General features: G+C 51.9%; 1 protein-coding gene across 1 annotated transcript in view; it reads left to right on the forward strand.

The window, feature by feature from the left end:
- Positions 1-4,371: 4,371 nt before the first annotated feature.
- The window catches only part of RAB17 (RAB17, member RAS oncogene family), a 30,901-nt gene continuing 10,548 nt past the window's right edge, over positions 4,372-24,724 (forward strand). The window contains exons 1-4 of the mRNA XM_014842789.3: positions 4,372-5,028; positions 10,704-10,863; positions 18,651-18,802; positions 19,907-20,032. Of these exons, the coding sequence (XP_014698275.2) occupies positions 4,768-5,028; positions 10,704-10,863; positions 18,651-18,802; positions 19,907-20,032 (699 nt within the window). The 5' untranslated portion in view covers positions 4,372-4,767. The remainder of the gene's footprint in view (positions 5,029-10,703; positions 10,864-18,650; positions 18,803-19,906; positions 20,033-24,724) is intronic.

The following is a 24,724-nucleotide window of genomic DNA, read 5'->3' on the forward strand; positions in this document are numbered from 1 at the left end:
TGAACACAAACCCGTCACTTATTTCAGAAGACTTACGGATCAGAGAGTAAAATGTACCGTGTAGGAGCCTGTGTATGGGGGCAACCCCCTACTTATAAATAGATGTTGAACCTATACCAACCCCAGGGCCCCACATGGCCCGAGCGTGGCTTGGTTTTACCTTTAAAGAAACACAACCCAACAGCTAAAGGTAATTTAAAAAGTAATTCGTCGCTGTCATAGGTTGTGCTCAAAGCATTTATTTATAAGTGGTGAACTTCAAAGTTAAAGCATGTTATCCCGCTAGACCAGAAGTGAGGTCTAGGTTCTCAGGCCAGGCTCCAACAGGCCATGCTGTGTAGATAGATTGTTATCAGTTTTATCAGGCATCTTAATGAAATGGTAACTCACACTGAGTTAAATTCAGTCGGGTTAGGCGCAGTGTCAACTGCATGATGTTTAGTCTCTGATCTGGGAACATATCCAGCTCCTTCATTTATGGGATCTCCCTGTCTCTCCAACCACACTGTGCACCAACAGCTTCTTCTTGGCTGCGAGGGGCCTGGTGCACTTGGGGGGGGGGGGCGTGGTTTGCTTTGGGAGGGTGGACCCAGCACAGAGGCCGCTGCGGCCCTGGAAGTGGGCTTGGGGCTACTTGGGCAGGGAATTCTGAGGTCTCAGGGTCTGGGAGTGTGATCTAGAAATGGGAGGTGGGCTGTGAACTCCTCACCCGTGAGAGGGACATGGCGGGAAGCTGGCCAGCAGAGCGCCCTCTGGGGTGTGGCTCACAGGATGGGGCTGCGGATGAAATCAGACCCCCCCAAGTCAAAGCTTAGCACGGAGCCTGGCACACAGTAGGTACTCAATAAAAGGTAGCTACTTTGCTTTTGCTATATTTCTAGTCTTGATGGAATTGGTTGAGACCTCTCCACCCTCACATTCTGGGCTCCCCTTGCAGACTCCACCCTCGCTGACAGTGTCCCCAAGTGCCCCCACAACATGCTGATCCAGGCCCCCACAGGGTACTCATACTGCTTCTGGGGCTCAGAATGCCCTGTTCGTCTTGGCTGTTGGACAAGTTTCTTGTCCATCTGTCTGTCCATCCGCGGGCCAACATTTCCTCCTGGGAGGAGCCTCGCTGACCCTCCCCTTCCATCTGGCCACGTGAGCTGCCTCTTCTGTACGTGTCCTCTGCCCTGTTAGGACCTGCACGGCCCTGGGCCGGCCCCCAGCGCCTCGGCAGGACTTTGCTCCCCCGTGATCTGCCCAGCCTGGCGGGTTTCCATGCACCAAACGGATTGTTGAGCTGAGGAATTCAGCTCAGTGTTCAGAAACCCCTGCTGGAATTTTCCATTGAGATAAGCAAGGGTGAAGGTTTCGAGGGCTGGCGACCATCCTGCTTATCTCAAAGGCCTTAGGAGATAAGAACATTCTGGAAGATCTGCACCTCAGATAACCATCATGCTCTGAGTTTGCTCCTTAACGACCACTCTGTAAGGAAGCCCCAAGGAGGAAGAGGGGTACCTCTTCCCCACAGATCCCCAGGGCGAGGTCACCAGCCACGTCTACCACAAAGGAGATGCATTAACAATCTGAGCCACACTGGGGGTCTCTTCACACAGGGCCAGGGGCCGTGGGTCTGGGCGGGCGGTTGACCATGTCTGCTACAAGCCCTGATAACTGCTTTGAAAATCTCAGAGCTGTTTATGCAGCAGTCGGGGAGGTGTTCACCAAGCGACCCCAGGAGGCAGATGAGAGGAAAGTTGCAAAAGGCCGGTGTCGGTGGAAAGGAACCCACGGGAACGAGTTGCCTCAGGGAGCAGAGTCCTCCGTCACTGTGGACATTTGAGCGGAAGCTGAAGAATCAGTTGGCAGGGGTGTTGCAGAGATTCTGCAGACCCTGGGTGGGTGCTCAGACCTGATAATCCCCAGGGGCCCTTCTGGCTCCAAAATTCAGTAATTTTGCTTTTCTTTCCAAAGGGGAACCTGTGCACATCAGTGTGCATGTCTGGATGTGCAGCCTGATGGAGTGGCGTGGCGGAAATTCTCCCTGTTAATGCTAATACAGGAAAGTTGATAAAATGCCAAGAGAGAAAGTTAAAAGTTGGTATACCTACATAAAAATAACACTAATTATGGTCACCTAAGTAAATTGCTTATGTAATGTTTTTGCCTAATTTCCACCGCAAGCAATGATGATCCTGGTGTGCCTCTTCCCACGTCTCGGTGGGGTTGTGGTCCCAGTGTCTGTATTCTAAGACTCCATCCTCCCGCCAGGAGGGTGGTTTGTGCCTGAGCCCTGACTCCACGCATCCGCAGGGTATTCATCTTCTGATTTAAATGTGAGGGCGCCAGGGCCCCCCTCATGGTACGTGCTCTTGGTGGTAGGTGGTATCACAGAGGCCAGAGGTGAAGGGAGGTTTGGGGCCACCTGGCCCAACCCCCTTACATTGGAGGTGAGGGAGCAGATGTCCGGAAGGGGAATGACTTGCCGAGGCCCCTGTGGGAGGATCCTGCAGGTTGCAGGGAAAAGACCCACCCAGATTACGGGCTGTGTTGTGCAACCCCAGGACCGGAGAAGTGATCAGCCCCCAGGCACTGCTGAGTGTCTGAGTTCCAGCCTCTCACGGTGCCCCTGGTGTTGACGAGGTGGGAAGGGGTCAGGCTGTTTGGGGTGGTTCCTCGCCATCCGCCAGCGGGGTGCTGATGGGCAATTTCCCTTTGTATCACCTGGGCGGGGCATGCTCTCCCTGTGCGTGCCTCAGCTCAGGCACTAGGGTAGGCAGAATTCTAGATGGCCTCCAAGATTCCCATCCCCTGTTGTCCTCACCCTGTATAATTCCTCCCCTTGAATGTGCCCAGGGCTGTGGATACGATGGACGATGGACTATGGACGTCACTCCTGAGATTGGGTTACTTTATATGGCAAAAGGCAGAAGGGGTTTCTGCAGATGTAACTAAGGTCCCGCATCAGTTGATTACGAGATAATGAAAAGGGGGATGGTGTCTGGTGGGCCTGACCTAATCAGGCGAGCCCAGGAAAAGAGAGTCCAGAAATCAGGGCTCTGCTGCTGGCTTTGGAAAAGCAAGTAGCCATGTGTGAGAGGCTCTGTGAGGGGACCACATGACAAGGAACTGCAGGTGGCCTCTAAGAGCTGAGAGTGGACCTGGCTGACAGCCAGCAGGAAACAGAACCTCAGTCCTACAACAACAAGGAGCTGAATTCTGCCAAAACCACATGAGCTTGGAGTACATGTCAGTCTCCAGAAAGGATGGAGCCTGGCTGACACCTTGACTTCAGCCTGTGAGACCCTGAGAGCAGACGACCCAGTAAGTTATACCCACACTCCTGACCCACAGAGACTGAGACGATAAACGTGTGTTGTTGTAAGTCTCTGTGTTTGTGGACTTTTGTCACACACAGGTGGATACCTACACAAGCCCTGAGCCCCTGTCCACTCAGGGGTTGCTGGAGGTGCTGTGTTGGTCCCCCTCGGGGGCTGTGGTAGGAGTGCTGTAAACTTGGGGCTCTTTCCTCTGAGCTCCTGGAGCAGCATGCCCTCACCTTGGTGCAGTCCTGAGGGTTCTGGGGCCACAAGTCCCAGAATTCTTAATGTAGTTTTATTTCATATTAATTATCTAGACCTTCTGCAGGAGCCCTCTTCCACTGGGAAATTGAGGGGAGTGGGGTGTGGATCCTAAACTTCAGTCCGTCCCTGTGAACTTGCTGTCCTGCAGTGATGGACAGGACTCAGGGAAGTGTCCTGGCTTTCAGACGCCTTCGTCTTCCTGCTCCTGCTCCTCTCTGAGATGGATGCTGGAGACCTGGGTGGGGAGTGTGGCTGGTGACCTCATGGCACTGTGAGGAGGGGATGTTTGAGACTGGCTTCCCCTTTGGAGTATCCAGAAGAGCTCACACTGAAGAGCCCAGTAGGGACCTGGCACAGATGTCCCCTCCAACGTAAGACCCTAATAAGCCTCAGGGTCTGTGGAAACCACAGGGATAACTGAGCTTGTCTCCCAGCCGCCTGGGGGGGCGGGAGCCCCCACTGAAGTCAAGGTGAGTTATGAGAACATAAAGGAGGCTAGCTTCTTGTGCACTGACTCTGCGGACTGACATTCATGGCCCATGAATTTCTACCTTCCTCGGCAACCGGCCAACGCCCCTCCCCAGCATGCTTGGAGACTCCAAAAATCTTATCTTGAAGAGGCTATTTCGTTGCCACTGAGCCAGGAAATTCCTTGACCAGAGTTGCGTGAGGAATCAGGGAGGCCCAGGAGGAGGTCTGCTTCCCTCAGTCCTGCACCCGGACCCTCCCACACCTGAGGAAGCGAGGAGGCACACAGTCGGGTTGGAGGGTGACAAAGCTGGGAGAGAGCCTTAGAGAAACACAGCCCCTAGACCCCAGGTGGCATCCAGCCAGGATCCAGTCGTCTGACCCTGGACCAGCCCAGCCCAGCCTGTGCCTGGTGCAGATGCAGGGCCCCGCGAGAGCTGGCTCCCAGCTGCCCCTGGAAGGAATGCATTCATTTGACGGAAATACTTCCTTCTCTTCTGGGCTGTTAGTTTCAAGGGCAGCAAAGATCCATAGAGCTCCCAGGAAGGAGCAAGGGAAATCTTTGGCATTGAAATGAGACCTGTGACAAAGCTGAGAAACCCAGCAGGAGCTGTGGGACAGCAACCACTGGACAGGAGAGTACTTCCGGCCGGGTGCCCAGGTGCTCCTGGAGCACCGCTTCACAGTCCTTCCTGCCCTGCCCCAGGGGACCACGTGACCACCGTGCACCATGCACCTTGCCCTGAGACCTGGTGGGAGGAGGTTTGACCTGGGGGCGGAGGGCTGGGCACCGTCTTGGCCAGGGGCTGCTGCTTCTTACCTGTTTTCTCCACGTGTCCCGACTGCTGTGGCCACCGCCCCAGCCTGTCTGTGGAGGGAAGCAAAGTTTTCCCAGGCCAGAAGGAGGGAGAAAGGAGACAGGGAGCTGCCCTGCGGGACCCAGAATGCCCAGCAGTCAGGATCCCTGGAAGTGAGCAGGCCTGGGGAACACGTGAGTCCTTGCTTAAACTTCTGTGCACTTTGCAGAGTGTGTGTGTGTGCATGTGTGTTTGTGTCTGTGTGTATCTGTGTGTGTCTGTGTGTGTTTGTGTCTGTGTGTATTTTTGTGAGTGTCTGTGTGTGTCTTTGTGTGTTTGCACGAGCGTCTGTGTTTGTGCCCTCATGCACACAAAAGGGTACAGTGAGAGGGCAGGAGTTTGTTCTATGTGGCCCGAGGTGGCCTTGTTTGGATCCTGATTTCTTGCTAGTTAGGTCAGGTTCCCAGAAGGAGATTCCTATTTAAATAGTGGCCTTCGGGGAAAATTCCAGTTAAAAGCCTTATATGTGAACCGCTGGTAATGAAGCATCATTTGGGGAGTCACTTTGAGGGACGCATTTCAAAGGGGTCGAGATGCTCCGTTCATGCAGGCTGACACTGGAGCAAACAGCTGCGCAGTATCTCGGTGCTCCCTACACCCGGGCGAGGGACATCAGGACAATGGACTCAGCAAACCGACCCTTCCCTAGAAACTCCCCTCCTTACAAAAAAAAAGGCTAGTTTGGATTTGCAATCATTTTTCCCTTTGGTGGCAGGGAGATGAGCTTGTGAGAAATGGAGAAGCCCCAAATCATGATGCGTGGAGAGGGTCTCCAGAACCCTCAGCACGAATACCGCGTCCCTGAGAACACCTTTGTGTTCAGAAAGACTTCAGACAACCCAGTCTTGATCGAAGTCTGGAGGCAGCTCAGGTGTCACGTTTTCAATTTGCTCTCTGAACAGAGGGCGCCAAGCTCTGATTATCGACAGCTTACAACGTGTAATCACGCAAAAAGTTATACATGAAAATGCTTCCTGCAGTCTGATTTATTACAGAAAGAAGATGAAAGCCAAGCAAAAAGCCAGCAACAGCAAAATGATTCAGCAAGTTGCCATAGTTGTAGGAACGTTACATGGTTGTTAAACATATATGTGTTGAATGCGTATATAGCATATATAGTGATGTGGAAAACTGCCTTTGATATAATGTGAAGATTTTTTTTTTAAAGGTTGCATACGTAGTTTTATGTTAAAACTATGGTTTGTTTGTTTTTAAGATTCATAAAAAAAAAAAAACTAGAAGAAAGTAGGCAAAGTACCTGCCCTGGTTGTAGTAAGGGTGTCGCCTTATGGATAATTTGAGTTTTTTCATATGGACAATGACGTGTTTACATTTATAGTAGAATAATATCTTTAAATAAAGAGATGTATCATTGTCAAAGGAATAAGATACTGGTTTGTGTTGTCACAGTAATGACACATTCATTCGTATTCCACCTATTTTTTTAATTCAGACATGTTTTGGGCTAAAGATTTTCTTGGCTTAAGAGTTTTATTAATCTGGGTGAATAAATGGCAAAGAAAACTTGAAGGGGTGTCTCCAAATACTTGCCAAAGCATCGCTGTAGGTGTGTGAGAACTTTCTTTCTTTGTAAGATTACGGCACAGATCAACGGAATAATTCTTCTAAGCACGTGCCTTCAGTGCTTCCAGCGAGAAACAAGGTATTAGCCTGGGGTGGCACAGAAAGCTCAGAAATTCCATTCTTAAAAGTGTTCCTTTTTTCCGGCTTAATTGAGATATAATTGACATATAGCATTGTGTAAGTTTAAGTGTATCACATGTTGATTTGATACATTTATATGGTGCAAAATGATTGCCACCATAGTGTTAGCTAACGCCTCCGCCCTGTCATATAATTACCATTTCTTTTTTGTGGTGAGAACATTTAAGATCTACTGTCTAGGCAATTTTCAAGCATCCAATACAGTATTATTTGCTAGAATCACCATGCTGTGCATTAGATCTCCAGAACTTGCTCATCTGTTATCACTGGAAATCTGTACCCCTTGACCAATATCTCCTCATTTTCCCCACCCCACACACCCTGGAAACCATCACTGTATTCTGTTTCTCTGAGTTCGGCAAAAAAAAAAAAAAAAAAAGCGTGATTTATAAGTTAGAGCTTATGTTGTTTTGATTAATGAGTCCAGGCTGGCGGCTGCCAGGACAGGCTTATTGTACCGCTGTTCTTAATGTGGGAGTTCGTCATGCCGCTCTCTGTAAGTGGCTGAAATCATGCTCACCCCCACTGGATCCAGTGTGAACATGAAGGCAGCCTGCTCTGGCTTTGAATTCTGTGTCTTTGTTTTAGAAAAGATTTTGGGCCTCTCTGTGAGAGGGGGATGACACCAGGGCCCCGGAGGCTCCTTGCTCAGCTTCCATAGAAGGCTCTGTGCAGCCCAAGAGTGCAGGGGTCCAGGAGCATCCCACTCTGCTCCTCTGTGAAGGTGGCCAGCCCCTTAGGCTCAGTCAGTCCCACCCCCGCAGCCTCATCTGAGTTCCTGTGCAGGGTGGCCTTAAAGAATGTAACTTACAGCTTTTCTCGGCCACTCGGGGCTGAGTGGCCAGTTCGAAGCCGCTCTCAGTGCCTGCTGGAGGCCCTTCTGTTCTTTCTTTACTCAGTTACTCAGATTCACTGCTGCCTTGGGTTTGACTGGCTGTGCAAACCACATGGTGGAAACAGCATGTCTGCCCAGTCATGCCTTCTTGCTAAGCTCTTCCCATGTGTGTTCCTGAGATATTGATATTGATGAGCAACTACTGTGTGCTCAATGAGTACTCTCCTTGCTCTTGTGAGAGGTTACAGCCCAGCAAGAGAGATCAGTCATTAAAAAATAATGCTACGAATTAAGGGAGAGTCAACAACCGAGATAACGTCAACCAAGAAGAGGAACAGGGAGCTGTGGGCCCCATGATGGCAGAGACTTTTGTCTGTTTTATCAGCTGCTATTTATGGGGACTGGACACGTGATCAGGGGTATGGGCGGCAGCTGCGAGACCAGACAGGAGGCTGAGGAGGGAGAGAGATCCGCATCAACTTCAACAGAGGGAAGCGAGCCGATCTGGCAGCTTCACCAGAAGGGAAAGTCCGTGGTTTATTTGACGATGGAGCTGACGGGCCGTCTCTGGAAATAGCCGCACTTTGAGACACCATCTTTTCATTATCCTTTCTGAGGCTTCCTTCAGAACTCTGGGCTCTGATTTGCCACTTGGCCGGCAGAGTTGAATGGCTAGGCTGTAAATTCTAATCCTGGAGGGCCAGCTGGCTTTTCCTGTGCTTTCCCGTTTGTCCATGTTGTTTATTTTACTATGCCTTCGAGCTCAGTTTTCTGCCAGCGGGTCAGAAATCTGTGGAGGAATTGCTTTGAGTTCTTGCATGGGTAGACAGGTTCTGGAGAGGAGAGTGGTCCCTCTAGGACCCTCACCTGGGTGCCGGGTCTGTGAACCGAGAAGGCCTGGGCTGCTGTCTGGAGCGTGTTGCTCCTAGAGCCACCCCCCAACCCCCAACCCGACCCAGCTGACTCTCAGGGAGATCCTGCTCTCTCTCAAGTCACTCATGTCCTGCCGCAGGCTCCAAGAAATTGTCCTCTGTTGGGGCAAATATTTGAAAACACTGATTTTTTTTTTTTTTTTGGTGAGGAAGATTGGCCCTGAGCTAATGTCTACTGCCAATCTTCCTCTTTTTGCTTCAGGAAGACTGTCCCTGAATTAACATCTGTACTGGTCTTCCTCTATTTTATGTTGGATGCCGCCATGACTTGATGAGGTGTGTGGGTCTGTGCCCGGGATCCGAACCCTTGAACCCTTGGCTGCTGAAGCAAAGCATGTGAACTTAACTACTTAACTCCTACACCACCGGGCTGGCCCCTGAAACACTGATTTTTGGTGGGTCATTTGCCCTTCCTCTGTGTTTCCACAGTACCCCATGTTTCACTTCATTCTTTCATCCCTCAGGTATTTATTAAGCACCTACTATGTGAGAGGCTCTTTTCCCAGCCCTGAAGAAAACAGATAAAATCACAGCAGCGTTGGTTCTCAGCCTTAGCAGACCATGAAATCACCTGAGCAGCTTTAAAAAAACATGGGTAGAAAATTTAAAACTTTGTCTTCCTATTCCTTCTCTGCAACACGTCCACTGCCACCACTAAGCGTCATAGTTGATGGCAAAACTCGAGGGTCTCCGGTATAAGATGGGGCTCCAGACACACTTTCCAACAACCACCAGCTCTGCTGAGTTGCACCCCTTTTCCCCAAGGAGTGGAAGAGCCCGGGAGCCCTTCTCTGCCAGACCTTGTCGCTCTCCAGTCACTTTCTGTTTGGAACAGTCTCGTTGGCGTTTAACCCTCAGTACTGTTTGTTTGGAAACTTTGATCCCAAACTTGCTTCTTTTCCTCTTGTGCCCACAGGGCAGACCAGAGCTGGCTGCGGCTGCTCTTCCAAATCCATTCGCTTCCTCCATTCCCACCCAACCCTTGAGGGGCCACCCTCTCGAGGAGGGAGAGGAGACTCTGCTCATAGGACTGGCTGTCCCTGTGTTGGGTTTGGATATTTTTTAGGGGAAGTTTCTCTCTCTAGAAGCAGCCGAGATAATAAACGAACGCAAAGTGAAAACGTTAGGATGACACTGTTTTGCAGCCCCCTAATGAAATAGTCAAGCAAGGAGTGGTCTTCAATGACCACTAACATCACAAAGAGCCCACTGGACAGTATTCAGCTCCTGGGGAGATGCACACCACGTTCACGAAGCACACTTGCTGAAAGATAGCCTGTGTCTGAGCAGATTCCTGTGCTGAGCCACCAGGCTATAGAAAATGCAAAGTTCACAGGAACATATTCAGTGACAACACATGGATGCAATCAACAAAATCTACTTGCCCAAACTGCAGGACGATCTGACTTCTTTGAGAAGTAAATTGCAAAGAAAAAAAGAATATATGTATATATATTGGGATTTGCAGATGAAACAATAGGGTGTCTGGGATTTGCTTCAAAGTAACCTTTGATGGGGGTAGGGTTTGGTGGTGTGGGTTTCTGTCTTGTGGGGAAAGAATGTTGGCCACAGCAGATTATTGTGGAAATGGATGATGGATGCATGAGGTCCATCGGAATGACCTCCATTCTCTCTGTTGTGGTATGTGCCTGAAATTGTCTATAATGAAAAAATATGCAGGGTTTGCCCAAATTTGTTTTGATCACAGAGCTATTTTTCTCCAGGGCTTATCACTGTGGGTTTTGAGACTTTAGATACAATGAGAAGGGGTAAAATGTTTTGAGATCCTTGAAACACCAAGTTTTTTTAGATAGTTGTTTCTGGAACATCAACCTTTTTTTGGTATTTTGTTTGAAACACTGACTTTAATCCATAAACCAAAACCTGAGAGAGCATTTTATCTGCCAGGTGCTTCAGATACTTTGTGGAATAAGTAATAGATTTTTAAACAGTGAGAATTAGTGGAATGAGGACAATAAGCCAATGTGACAAGTAGCACGCAATCATTATTTGTCAGAGTGTGCAGCGTTAATTATGCTGTGGCCCCTGCTGGGCACCATTGACACACTTTCCAAGCCTACACAGCATCGTTCCTCACAACAGCCCTACCATGCAGCTATTGTTCACCCCGCTCTAGAGATGAGAAGATGGGGTGCAGAGTGGAGCGGGGTGTCAACCCAGGCATCTCGGACTTGGTGCTCTGTTCTGCTCAAGGCTGTCCTGCATTGGACCAGGGAAACAGCGTCCTTGGTGGTGAACTTGCTAAGATTCTTTGGCATCAGACATTCAACCTCCTTCAAATGCTGTCTCTTTGCAGGGCATGGCGCAGGTGGCTGGGGCCTCCCGCCCTCGGGCTGCTCCGGGCCAGCCCTTTGTGTTCAAGCTGGTCCTCCTGGGAAGTGGCTCTGTGGGCAAGTCCAGCTTGGCTCTCCGGTATGTGAAGAATGACTTCAGGAGTACCCTGCCTACTGTGGGATGTAAGTGATGGCACAGGGTGCCCTTTGTCAATCTCCAAGCTGAGAAGCTGGGGCTGTGGACCATGTGTGGGGCACATGGGGACGAGGCCGCCTGGGAATTTCCCAGCTCTCCTGGAGCATCAGGCTGTGCCCAGCAGGTGCAGTGAGGGGTTTCTGTCCATCTCCATCAGGCAAACATGCAGAACCCGGCACCGTCAGGTTTCAGCTCAGCCGGAGTCCTCAGGGGTGCTGATTCAGGGTCAGGGTCGCTGGCCCCAGAAGGGTTGGGTGTGTGAGGGATTATGCCCATGGGAGGGCAAGCCCCTAAGGCCCCCCGGGCTCTGCCACTCAGCCACTTAGACCAGCTGCATCTCACCCTGCCTGGTCGCCCTCCTGCTGACACCACTTTCCTGGATTGTTTATCTAAGAGCAGCTCCCTTTCTGCCTGGCCTCAGTTTACCAGCCTGGTAGGGGTTGAGGGGGGCAGAGGAAGGGGTGGTGGTGGGAGGGGCAGACCCGCTCACTGTGCTTCTTAAAGGGGCTGACACGGCATGGCTCTCAGAGATCTTCGGAGCATCTGCTGGGCTGTCAGCCTCCACATCCTGCCTGGGGGTGAAAATCCCGTTTCCCACCTGAAATACAGAAACGTAAGCCATTTTTATGCCAATCCTTCTGGGAGGCAACCGGCATGGTGGAAAGACACCTCACTCGGAGTCAGAGCTTCTGTTTCAAATTTGGACTCTGCTACTGATAAGCCTTTAGTTTCCCTGAGTCCACTCATTCATTCACTCACTCACTCATTCATTCTTTCACTCATTCATTCATTTACTCACTCATTCATTTATTCACTCATTCACTCACTCACTCATTCATTCATTCATTCACTCACTCACTTATTCATTCTTTCACTCATTCATTCATTCGCTCACTCATCCACTCACTCATTTAGCAAGCGTCTGCTGGGCATGGCCTCTGTCCTAGGCCTGTGTCAGGTGTAGAGGATTCTATAACAAGCTAAACAGACACATCAGACATAGAAACAACACAAAATGCTACTTGGGATCCTCGATCTTCTCAGGAAGATGGTTCCTAAGAACCCCGAGGGATACAGGGGGCCGAGGGGATCTGTCAGGGTCAGGCCCCCAGAACTGGTGGCGGGAGAGGCAGAAGGAGGGGTGAGGGGCTGGCTCCAGGACGGGAACTCAGGGAGAGCTAGTGAAGACTAAGGATTCAGTCTGGCTGAGAGGGGCGCAGTGTAACCTTCTCCATCCTCAGGAAGATCGACACCACTCACCCACGCTATCGGACTGGGCTTAAAAAACCAAAACAGAAGGGGCCGCCTGGCGGCTGAGCGGTTAAAGTTCTGCACTCTCCGCTTTGGTGGCCCGGGTTTTGCGGGTTCAGATCCCAGGTGTGGACCTACACCACTCGTCAGCCATGCTGTGGGGGCATCCCACATACAACATGGAGGAAGACTGGCACAGATGTTAGCTCGGGGAGAATCCTGCTCAAGCCGAAACAAAAACGAAAGCAAAAGAAAAACGCAACAAAGTCCTGAGTCTGGCCTCAGGGGGCTTCAGTTGAGAGCAGAGACCACAGAAGGGGGCCTGGCCAGGCTGGGGTATCGAGGGCTGTGCACTGGGTATGTACCCGGCTGACTGGGATCCAAGATGATGGAGAGAGATGGCAGGTACCAGAAGAGGCAGCTCGGTCAGGGTTGGTCTTACAACAAGATGTGGGAGGAGAAGCTATGGCTCACAGGGCCCTGCCTGTTTCTGCCTGTTTAGTGGGAACACAGCCACTCCCGGCATTTGCATATCCTCATCGGCTGCTTTCTCTCTGTAAGTGGTCACCACAGTCATGGTATGTCCCTTGAAGACTGAAACATTTGCTATAGGGCCCTTTACCAAAAAAGTCTGGGATTCTTGTTCTAACTGAGTCTTTGAGAGAGAGCCGGCACCCAAGAGGTGGTGGGCGGCCACCAGTGGGCTCCTGGGAGAGGAGAGGCCAGAGAGGGTGATGTGGAGACTCATTTAGCTCAGCCTAATCGACCTGCACGTCCGCACGTGCTGGGCCCACCTTGGGGGTGGGAGGGGGCCCAGATGCCCAGCGCCATGCTGAGCCGGGGGACAGTGCTGGCGTTGTGTATTCACAGAGCGGGGGAAAGGGAAGCTGACAAGTTTGCTCGCTTTCCCGAGCAAGAAGCCTGCGGGCTTAGCTCTTCCCAGTTGCTGCAGCTCATGGAAGGCGGGGGTCAAGGCCCCGCCACCCCCGCCCGCTGGGTCCTTCCATTCCAGCAAGTCAGGGGCCAGGCGTCCCCTCCCCAGGCTGCCCAAGTTGCCGACACTCTCTTCAGGGGCTGCATGGGGGTCAAGAGGATGGACAGACCTGGGCCCAAGTTGGATGGGGGGGTCTTTGCTGGGGGAGCAGGTCTGGGTGTGCCCTCTCCTCTCCTGGTCCTCTGCCCTCCTGGGCCCCCTCCCCCAGGCCCAGGCTTATCATCTCTCCAAACCTGCTCCACAGGCTGGCTCTGCCTCTGCCCTGGGGCTGGTGCCTTTTCCCCTCTCTGGTGGCTGGGACTGGGAAGGGAGGGTATGGTGGCAAAGGCAACCGATTACATTAGATGTGGCCCCAGCCCTCAGGCTGAGGGCAGCAATTCTTCTTTGTTCCATCAGCCACAGCCCTTGCGGCCAGCACTGATGTACCCAGTGCCTACTGTGTGTGCCGGCAACTGTGCTGAGCGTTGGGGACGCAGAGGGGATGAGCCCTCCTCTGCTTCTAGGAGCTGAATCCCCTGTGGGAGGGACGGCCTCCGCCGCTTACATCCCAGGGTCTACACCGCACGCTTACCTGGGACATGATTACAACCTTTGGAGTGGGTATTCTTAGCATCATTACAGAAATAAGTAAAAAAATAATATTACTTATTTCACTTATTATAAAGTCAACACAAAATAACCAATAGCCAGTCTATAGATAAGAGAAATATGGGGAGTTTACTATGAGCCAGAGTGAGGATTATAACCTGGGAAGGACTTAGAAAGCGTTCCGGAGAAGCATGGGTTTCAGTGCAGTCTTATATCTTTTTAGAACAAAGAACATACATTAAACACACTCAGGACACATTTTCGTCAAAGTTTCAACAAAGGTGTTTAGTTGCAAATTTAGGTCAACTTGACCATGATGTCAGGAAAGGGAGTAATCTGGGTGTTACCAATAGGATGTGGGAGGGAAAGCATGCCTTCTTACCTTGAGAGGGTGACTCCTTACTTTAGTGGTTAAGCAGGTGTACAGCGTATGTTTGATAGGCCATAAGTTCAAGCCAAATCAGTTTTGAGCCCGAATAGCTACCCATATACCTTACTATGTGAAAATCTCTTGTCAATGACATGATATTTATTAGTATTATGTTATTTTATTAATTATTTTTCTATTGCAATTATTATGTTTTTTATAAAAGTGGATATTTCCGCTTTTCTGATGAGGAAATGGAACATGATCATTCCTTTAATTTATGTGAAGGCAGTCTGTGTTGTCCAAAACCCCTCTGAAGGCAGACACTTCTGTTTCTTTGTTTCACGCACGCCCTTGGCTTTATCAAGAGAACACGCTCTTGTTCACGGTGGGGGTGAGCGGGGGAGCAAGGCCTCCGCGTAGGATGGGGGTGTGCACCTCCTCCTCGTGGGGGAGCTGGGAAACAGAGGAGGCTGTGTGTGCAAGCACCCGGCCTGCAGGAAACTCTCAGTAAATATGAGCCAACGAATGGAGGACAGAGGCCATGGGCAAGTGGCTTCTTCTCTCATCTCGATGTTTTTATCTCTGAAATGGGATGGGACCACCTTCCTACGGTGGGCCCTCCTGGAAGACTGACTCGAGGGCATCTTGAGCTGTGCATTACTGCAGGGGAGGAAGACATTTCCTCTACCCTCTGGGTCCTTCTGGCTGGGCTACACATTTAACTGACATGAGACAGAATAACAGGAGAAAATTAAACAAAGCTTTGTAACATGTATACATGGGAGACACTCAGGAAAGCTGAGTAACTTGCCAAAATGGCAGAGGTTCTCATCTTAAATATCATCTTCAGCTAAAGACAAAGGAGGATATTGGGGGTGGGGAGTCAGTTATGGGAGATGACCAGAAAAAGCACAGTAAACAAGAGTCAGGTTATCATGCAGATTTAAGTCCTTGCCTTCCGCATTGATAAGAGTTTCTAGAGACAAGGTCATCTCCCTCTTCCTGGTACAGAGAGGGTGATACCTTTACAGATGGAGATTTCCCCTACAAATGTAAATGTCTCTTACTAAGGGTAACTTCTACTTGGTTTTCAGAGCTTCTCTCCTGCCTGCAGTTTCTTTAAAGTAACCAGCCCAAAATAATCCTCAAGCCAAAGAGGCACATCTTGGGGTAGCGTGTGACAATTTAACGTCGTCACAGTCCTTGTGTGTTGCCCCCCTTCTGCCAACAACTGCCCCACACACCTGAGGGCTGGGGTGGGATGGGGCCTGGTATGTCCATGTGGTGCCACCTCGGGGCAGGCCAGATTCAAGATACTCCAGCCTTCAGGAGGACGATAGATCCCTGGGCTCCCTCCAGAGGGTCTGGATCTGTTGGTGAGCGTGTGGGGTGGCCCCGCAGTGGAGAGTTACATTAGCACTGGGCACGGACCCGGACAGTGTTCCAGCCATCCCCAGGCAAGACCCCGTCCATCTGGAGGAAGCCGGATCTGGAGCCCTAACTGTGACAGACGGACTCACGAACCAGAAGCAGAGCCAGAGTGAGCATCCCAGGTGGGCACAGCCTCCTGGGGGCTTGGCCTGCTGGGAGGAGACCAGAAAAACCCTGCAACTCCCACCACTCCCAGCCACCATGGCTTCCAGTCCTGCCACAGGAGGGGACCTGGCAGGGTAGGTGGGCAGCTCCAAAGAGTGACCATTGTGGGCAGGGGACTTGGACCACCAAGAGCCCTGAAGGCCCCTGGGCTCCCACAGACCCCACATCCTTGAATCCCAACTGGCTACAAGACAGGACTTCTGGCCCATTTCCCTGTGCCCGCACTTTGTTGGTGACATCTTTTGGAGGGACAGTGACATCTAGTGCTCATGTGCATATTTACTAGCAGAAGCCAAAATGAATCCTGGTCCCACTGGGCCTGGCGTGGGAAGGAAAAGGCACTGACACAGTCAGCCTGGCCACATCTCACGTCCCTTCGAAACTGAACTTTGCTGAGGCCCCAAGAAGAAGTTATCCGTTTCATATTCCCTTCAACCAGCGATCGGCTTATAACTTTTACAGAAAAGACGAATCCTACAAAGAGGGCCTAAATGAGCAGAATCAGCAGTTTCTCTAACTTAAAAGGTAAAAAAGCAAAACCACTTTTATCATGTTAACCTTGAGTAGAGACACTTTTTAATTTGGGGCAATAAAACAGAAGTTGGAGAGCAGCCCCAGTTAATTCTTACGTCATTCATTGCCCACTAGGGGTTTATTCAGCTCTCCAAGTGGGAAGCACTCCAGCTGCCAGAAGCCCCCGGAGAGAGAACAGAGCTGAGCTCTCCGTAGTTCAGAGGCTGGAACGAGGGCAGGAAGTGTCCCCCCGTCACTGGGGCACCTGTGCTGAGGTCTGCGATGGGATCAGAAAAGGAAGGAGGCCTGTTTTGTGTCGTGATGGGGGCCACTCTATAAAATGGAGGCCAGGTGGCCCCAGTTCAGACGATAGTCCGATAAAATTGTGCCCATGTGTTATCTCCAACAGCGTATTCTAGAAATGTGAAAAATTCCTGGTTCTTGGCCTGATCCGGCCCCCACACCCCACCTTGTTGCCAATATGATTTCAGGCAAAATCTCCAAGTCTGTCTGGATTTCTTGGAAGTTTGGTTTTTGACCGATTTTTGGCATTAGCTGGGAAGATGTCAAAACATGGTCTGTGGGGTCCTGAAGAAGGAAGATAACAAATGTGGGCTCTTTTTCCCGGTTGGAGCCAAGGAGTCCATGGGGCTGGGGGTGGAAGATTGCTTCGGAGACCCTTCCAGGGCCACCTGAGGGTCTCGTGTTTCTCTCTGAGAAGGACAAGTTTCTGCCATCTGTAAATATGCGGTCACTCGCGCCTCGTCAGTGCTTGAGCTGAGAACCCTGCACTCCTTGGACATTTGGGGGGATTTTACATCCATTTAAAGTCAACCACCAGCCACCATTTTCAAAGTGGAAAAGGAAAACATCAGAAGCTAAGATTGCTAAATGGAGGAGGCAAACCTGAGTTTTACGTCCATGTGTCACCTGGCAGTGACAATTTCTAGGATCCAGCCGAGACCAAACTCAGAAACGTGACTCGACAGGATGGAAAACAGACAGAGGATGTGGACAACAGGTCGATGTTCCTGGACGGTGAGTCAGGAGAGCAGAGAGAGGGCGGCAGAGGGACAGAAGCCTCATGTCCCAGACTCCGTGCTTCCTCTTTTCTAATGGGTTTGACAACCGCCCCGGGAAGAGAGCACCACTGGCTCCAGGTAAAGAGGAGGAAACTGAGATGTAGCAGGTTTAAGCAAGCGGACAAAGTTCACGCAGCTGATGGACCTTCGCCCAACGCCCGTGCACGGCCTTCAAACTCACGTCATCGTCAGTCCTGATGCAGCACCTGTTACGTGAAGTGGCTTACATCCTGTTCCATCCTGACAGTGGTCCCGTGTGAGCCAGGAGCCATCAGTCCTCCTGTTGAGATAAAGACTGCAGCTTTGTGTGACCGAGTGTCAGAGTCTGTTCCAGCCGCCGTGACAAAACACCACTGACTGGATGCCTTGAACAACAGAGACTTATTCTCACCATTCTGAGGCTGGAAGTCCAAAACCAAGATGCTGGCAAGGGAGGTTTCCCTCTGAGGCTTCTTCTCTTGGCTTGTGGGTAGCTGCCATCACGCTGTGTACTCACCTGTCTTCTTCTTTGTGCTTGCAAAGAGAGGGGGCGGGGGGGGGGGGGTAGGTGAGAGAGACAGAGACACAGACAGAGAAAGAGAGAGAGAGAAAGAGGAAGTCTGTGTCTTTTCTTATAAGGGCACTGACCTCATCTTGAAGACCCCACCCTCGACCTCATCTACCCTAATCATCTCCCAAAGGCCTCACCTCACCACCACTTTGGGGGTTAGGATCTCAACGTACGAGTTTTGGGGGGAAGTTTATCTGACTTCAAGTTCATGGACATGTAGGAAAATGCAGGATGTGCAGGCGGAGGACCCCAGTGGGGCCTTCTGTTTAGGAGCCATCCCAGCCTAGATTCTCATGAGAGAGAATCATGGTCTTGCCTGCTCTGTGCTAAAAACGGCAGCCCAGCCCCATCCCTTCTTCTCCCACTGTAGTGGGTTGAATCGTGTCCCCCAGAAGATGTATCTGCATCCTAACGCCAGGGCCTGTGAATGTAGGCTGATTTGGAAATAGGGTCTTTAGAGGTGTAATTAGTTAAGGATATTGAGATGAGGTCATCCTGGATTTTGAGTGGGCCCCGAATCCGACCACTGGTGTCCTTATAAGAACAGGAGAGAATGCAGAGACACAGAGGGGAAGGCCACATGAAGACGGAGGCAGAGATGGCAGTGATGCGTCTAGAAGCCCAGGAACATCCACGGGTGTTCCGCTGGACAGGAAGCCACCACCTTCCAGGGAGGTCTTTTCTCAGCCTCCCCGACCATGGGCGACAGGAAGCCTGTGGCTGGCAGTCCCTCTGAGCGGTTGGCTGAGCCCGGGGCTCGTGCTGGCCCAGGCTGAGTGGTGGACAAAGGCCCCAGCCTCTGGGTGAAGCTCTGTCCGGCTCTGTTTCAGGTGCATTCTTCACAAAGGTGGTGGATCTGGGTGCTGCGTCTCTGAAGTTGGAGATCTGGGACACGGCCGGCCAGGAGAAATACCACAGCGTCTGCCACCTCTACTTCAGGGGAGCCAATGCTGTGCTTTTGGTGTATGACATCACCAGGAAGGTGAGGCTTGCTGCGGGCGTGTCCCCACCCTCCTCCGCAAGCCGTCTGCCCTCCGTCCTCCCAGGCGCAGGGACGCTGTCATCTGAAGGTGTCAGGGGACTGGTCTGTGCTGGTGCTCATGGTAAACCCCCAACAAGCAGTAGAGAACACTGCAGTGAAAGTTGGTCACTTCCTCCAGGAAGCCCTCCCTGACAACCCCTCCTTCTCCTGCATGGTGGGGTTTGGGTTCCTCTGTGGTCCTCCCAGAACATCCCACACAGAGTACCACTATCAGTTGCTCACGATTCCTTGAGTGCGGCTGAGTTGGTGAGAGGGTGTCACAGACAAGGGGCAGACGTGGCCCCTGGCTGCACGACCCTACACAGAGCATCATCCAGGCAGATGGTAAACACAAGTGAGCAGATACTTGGAGCAGGAGAAGGGAAGGGTGGGGTTCTGTGGGAGTTGATGGGAGGGGTACCAAACCCAGCTGGGGGTACATTGTGGGAGGGCTTCCTACAGGAAGGTTCTGGCTAAGACATGGGGGAAAAGCAGGGATTAGCACTATTAGGGCGGGGGGGCAGGTCAGCAGGAGGAGAAGAGAGTTCTGGTAGGAAAGCAGAGCGTGGTGGAATTAGGGAGGGTGGGTGAAATGTGCGCAGCCACTGCGGCACTGAAAGCAGACCAGCCTGGTGAGCTTTGCTGCAGGGAGGGGAAAAGGGCCACGGGGGGCCGGGTAGGAGCCCCCGATACCTGGTCTGCAGGGTGCTGCAGCTAGGGGCATGGTTTGGGGTGATAGCCACTCCCCCAAACTCTCCTGCACAGAGGGCTCCTTGAGGACATCCAGGAGTGGAGGTCTGACTGGAGCATCCCACAGCCTCCGCCTCCCGGGCCCTGTCAGTGGGAAAAGAGGTGCCACGAGGCCTAGGCCACCCGAAGCGGGAAAAAGATCCGGCTGCGCCTCCTCAGGGGAGCAGAGCAGCCTGTGGGGGTCTGTCGTATGGTCAATGGGGTCTTGAGACATTTTACACAGTGTGGCATTGACACCTGCTCTTTCTTCCCTCTGGGAGAGCTGGTGAGACCGCCCAAGGGTTTTGTTTGGCCTGATGTTTTTTTCTTTCTTAGGATTCCTTCGACATGGCTCAGCAGTGGCTGAAGGACCTGGAGAAGGAGTTCCACCCAGGAGAGATCGTGGTGATGCTGGTCGGCAACAAGACGGACCTCGGCGAGGAGCGGGAGGTGACGATTGAGGTAGGACTGGAGACTGGTCATGTGTCCCCCCAGAGGAGAAGGGAGTGACCCCAAATCACACACACCCACTTACACGCACACCCATGCACACACACCACACAGATGAACACGTCACACCCACCCATACACATATGCACACACACACAGCCACATACCCACACATCTGCGTGTATGCATGCACACCCACACAACCTGCCTACATATGTGTGTGCATGCATGCACCACACACACACTCATGCTCACACACACCCATACCCATACACACACAGTCACACACCCACACATGTGTGTACATGCACCCCCCCCCCCCACACGCATTGACAGACACTCCCACACACTTCCCATGTTAGTTTCCCTTTTGGCCAAAGATTTCTGGTTGTTCCTGGAAGGGTCGGACCCGGAGATGGTCGCTGTCCAGGGTGGGGAGAGCTGTGAGCAGCAGGCAGGCTGCCCTCCTGCGAGCTGGCCGAGGGGGGACCAGCCTGGTGTCACGCAGGGAATGGGCAAGCGCCCTGGCCAGGTCCCGGGGGTCACGAGGAAACCAGGATACCTCCATCCCACTTCAAGAAATGTGAGTTTTTGGATCTTTTTCTTTGTGTTCAGTGAATTATTGAAGAAGGGGCAAAAGAATAAATCCAAATTTCTATGCTAGGAACTGAGGAAGGGATTAAAAAATGAAAAAAGTTGCAGTTCTGTAAAATGACCAATGGAAGACTAAGTGCAATGGAGAGATGTGTGCACAGTCTGTGCGAGCCCAGAGATCTAGTGGGGTGTGTGTGTGTAGGAGGTGTGTGTGTGTAGGAGGTGTGTGTGTAGGAGGTGTGTGTGTGTGTAGGAGGTGTGTGTGTAGGAGGGGTGTGTGTGTAGGAGGTGTGTGTGTAGGAGGTGTGTGTGTGTAGGAGGTGTGTGTGTAGGAGGTGTGTGTGTGTGTAGGAGGTGTGTGTGTAGGAGGGGTGTGTGTGTAGGAGGTGTGTGTGTAGGAGGTGTGTGTGTGTAGGAGGTGTGTGTGTGTAGGAGGTGTGTGTGTAGGAGGTGTGTGTGTGTAGGAGGTGTGTGTGTAGGAGTTGTGTGTGTGTAGGAGTTGTGTGTGTGTAGGAGGTGTGTGTGTGTAGGAGGTGTGTGTGTAGGAGGTGTGTGTGTGTAGGAGGTGTGTGTGTGTAGGAGGTGTGTGTGTAGGAGGTGTGTGTGTAGGAGGTGTGTGTGTGTAGGAGGTGTGTGTGTGTAGGAGGTGTGTGTGTAGGAGGTGTGTGTGTAGGAGGTGTGTGTGTGTGTAGGAGGTGTGTGTGTGTAGGAGGTGTGTGTGTAGGAGGTGTGTGTGTAGGAGGTGTGTGTGTAGGAGGTGTGTGTGTGTAGGAGGTGTGTGTGTGTAGGAGGTGTGTGTGTAGGAGGTGTGTGTGTAGGAGGTGTGTGTGTGTGTAGGAGGTGTGTGTGTGTAGGAGGTGTGTGTGTAGGAGGTGTGTGTGTAGGAGGTGTGTGTGTGTGTAGGAGGTGTGTGTGTGTAGGAGGTGTGTGTGTAGGAGGTGTGTGTGTAGGAGGTGTGTGTGTAGGAGGTGTGTGTGTAGGAGGTGTGTGTGTAGGAGGTGTGTGTGTAGGAGGTGTGTGTGTGTAGGAGGTGTGTGTGTAGGAGGTGTGTGTGTGTAGGAGGTGTGTGTGTAGGAGGTGTGTGTGTGTAGGAGGTGTGTGTGTAGGAGGTGTGTGTGTGTAGGAGGTGTGTGTGTAGGAGGTGTGTGTGTAGGAGGTGTGTGTGTGTGTAGGAGGTGTGTGTGTAGGAGGTGTGTGTGTGTAGGAGGTGTGTGTGTAGGAGGTGTGTGTGTGTAGGAGGTGTGTGTGTAGGAGGTGTGTGTGTGTAGGAGGTGTGTGTGTAGGAGGTGTGTGTGTGTAGGAGGTGTGTGTGTGTGTAGGAGGTGTGTGTGTGTAGGAGGTGTGTGTGTAGGAGGTGTGTGTGTGTAGGAGGTGTGTGTGTGTGTAGGAGGTGTGTGTGTGTAGGAGGTGTGTGTGTAGGAGGTGTGTGTGTGTAGGAGGTGTGTGTGTAGGAGGTGTGTGTGTAGGAGGTGTGTGTGTAGGAGGTGTGTGTGTGTAGGGGGTGTGTGTGTAGGGGGTGTGTGTGTAGGGGGTGTGTGTGTAGGGGGTGTGTGTGTAGGAGGTGTGTGTGTGTAGGAGGTGTGTGTGTAGGAGGTGTGTGTGTAGGAGGTGTGTGTGTAGGAGGTGTGTGTGTGTAGGAGGTGTGTGTGTAGGAGGTGTGTGTGTAGGAGGTGTGTGTGTAGGAGGTGTGTGTGTGTAGGAGGTGTGTGTGTGTGTAGGAGGTGTGTGTGTAGGAGGTGTGTGTGTGTAGGAGGTGTGTGTGTGTGTAGGAGGTGTGTGTGTAGGAGGTGTGTGTGTAGGAGGTGTGTGTGTAGGAGGTGTGTGTGTGTAGGAGGTGTGTGTGTGTGTAGGAGGTGTGTGTGTAGGAGGTGTGTGTGTAGGAGGTGTGTGTGTAGGAGGTGTGTGTGTGTGTAGGAGGTGTGTGTGTGTAGGAGGTGTGTGTGTAGGAGGTGTGTGTGTAGGAGGTGTGTGTGTAGGAGGTGTGTGTGTGTAGGAGGTGTGTGTGTGTGTAGGAGGTGTGTGTGTAGGAGGTGTGTGTGTAGGAGGTGTGTGTGTGTAGGAGGTGTGTGTGTGTGTAGGAGGTGTGTGTGTAGGAGGTGTGTGTGTGTAGGAGGTGTGTGTGTAGGAGGTGTGTGTGTAGGAGGTGTGTGTGTAGGAGGTGTGTGTGTAGGAGGTGTGTGTGTAGGAGGTGTGTGTGTGTGTAGGAGGTGTGTGTGTGTGTAGGAGGTGTGTGTGTAGGAGGTGTGTGTGTAGGAGGTGTGTGTGTAGGAGGTGTGTGTGTGTGTAGGAGGTGTGTGTGTGTAGGAGGTGTGTGTGTAGGAGGTGTGTGTGTAGGAGGTGTGTGTGTAGGAGGTGTGTGTGTGTAGGAGGTGTGTGTGTAGGAGGTGTGTGTGTAGGAGGTGTGTGTGTGTAGGAGGTGTGTGTGTGTGTAGGAGGTGTGTGTGTGTAGGAGGTGTGTGTGTAGGAGGTGTGTGTGTGTAGGAGGTGTGTGTGTAGGAGGTGTGTGTGTGTAGGAGGTGTGTGTGTAGGAGGTGTGTGTGTGTAGGAGGTGTGTGTGTAGGAGGTGTGTGTGTGTGTAGGAGGTGTGTGTGTGTAGGAGGTGTGTGTGTAGGAGGTGTGTGTGTGTGTAGGAGGTGTGTGTGTGTAGGAGGTGTGTGTGTAGGAGGTGTGTGTGTGTGTAGGAGGTGTGTGTGTGTAGGAGGTGTGTGTGTAGGAGGTGTGTGTGTGTAGGAGGTGTGTGTGTAGGAGGTGTGTGTGTGTGTAGGAGGTGTGTGTGTGTAGGAGGTGTGTGTGTAGGAGGTGTGTGTGTGTGTAGGAGGTGTGTGTGTGTGTAGGAGGTGTGTGTGTAGGAGGTGTGTGTGTAGGAGGTGTGTGTGTGTAGGAGTTGTGTGTGTAGGAGTTGTGTGTGTAGGAGGTGTGTGTGTGTAGGAGTTGTGTGTGTGTAGGAGGTGTGTGTGTAGGAGGTGTGTGTGTGTAGGAGGTGTGTGTGTAGGAGGGGTGTGTGTGTAGGAGGTGTGTGTGTGTAGGAGGTGTGTGTGTGTGTAGGAGGTGTGTGTGTAGGAGGTGTGTGTGTAGGAGGTGTGTGTGTGTAGGAGGTGTGTGTGTGTGTAGGAGGTGTGTGTGTGTGTAGGAGGTGTGTGTGTGTAGGGGGTGTGTGTGTAGGGGGTGTGTGTGTAGGGGGTGTGTGTGTAGGAGGTGTGTGTGTGTAGGAGGTGTGTGTGTAGGAGGTGTGTGTGTAGGAGGTGTGTGTGTGTAGGAGGTGTGTGTGTAGGAGGTGTGTGTGTGTAGGAGGTGTGTGTGTAGGAGGTGTGTGTGTGTAGGAGGTGTGTGTGTAGGAGGTGTGTGTGTGTAGGAGGTGTGTGTGTAGGAGGTGTGCGTGTGTGTAGGAGGTGTGTGTGTAGGAGGTGTGTGTGTAGGAGGGGTGTGTGTGTAGGAGGTGTGTGTGTGTAGGAGGTGTGTGTGTGTAGGAGGTGTGTGTGTGTAGGAGGTGTGTGTGTGTAGGAGGTGTGTGTGTGTAGGAGGTGTGTGTGTGTAGGAGGTGTGTGTGTAGGAGGTGTGTGTGTGTAGGAGGTGTGTGTGTAGGAGGTGTGTGTGTGTGTAGGAGGTGTGTGTGTGTAGGAGGGGTGTGTGTGTAGGAGGTGTGTGTGTGTAGGAGGTGTGTGTGTAGGAGGTGTGTGTGTGTAGGAGGTGTGTGTGTAGGAGGTGTGTGTGTGTAGGAGGTGTGTGTGTGTGTAGGAGGTGTGTGTGTGTAGGAGGTGTGTGTGTAGGAGGTGTGTGTGTGTGTAGGAGGTGTGTGTGTGTAGGAGGTGTGTGTGTAGGAGGTGTGTGTGTGTGTAGGAGGTGTGTGTGTGTAGGAGGTGTGTGTGTAGGAGGTGTGTGTGTGTGTAGGAGGTGTGTGTGTGTAGGAGGTGTGTGTGTAGGAGGTGTGTGTGTGTAGGAGGTGTGTGTGTAGGAGGTGTGTGTGTAGGAGGTGTGTGTGTGTAGGAGGTGTGTGTGTAGGAGGTGTGTGTGTAGGAGGTGTGTGTGTGTAGGAGGTGTGTGTGTGTGTAGGAGGTGTGTGTGTGTAGGAGGTGTGTGTGTAGGAGGTGTGTGTGTGTGTAGGAGGTGTGT

The sequence above is a fragment of the Equus asinus genome, chromosome 19, assembly GCF_041296235.1.
Source record: "Equus asinus isolate D_3611 breed Donkey chromosome 19, EquAss-T2T_v2, whole genome shotgun sequence".
NCBI classification, from domain to species: Eukaryota; Metazoa; Chordata; class Mammalia; order Perissodactyla; family Equidae; genus Equus; species Equus asinus.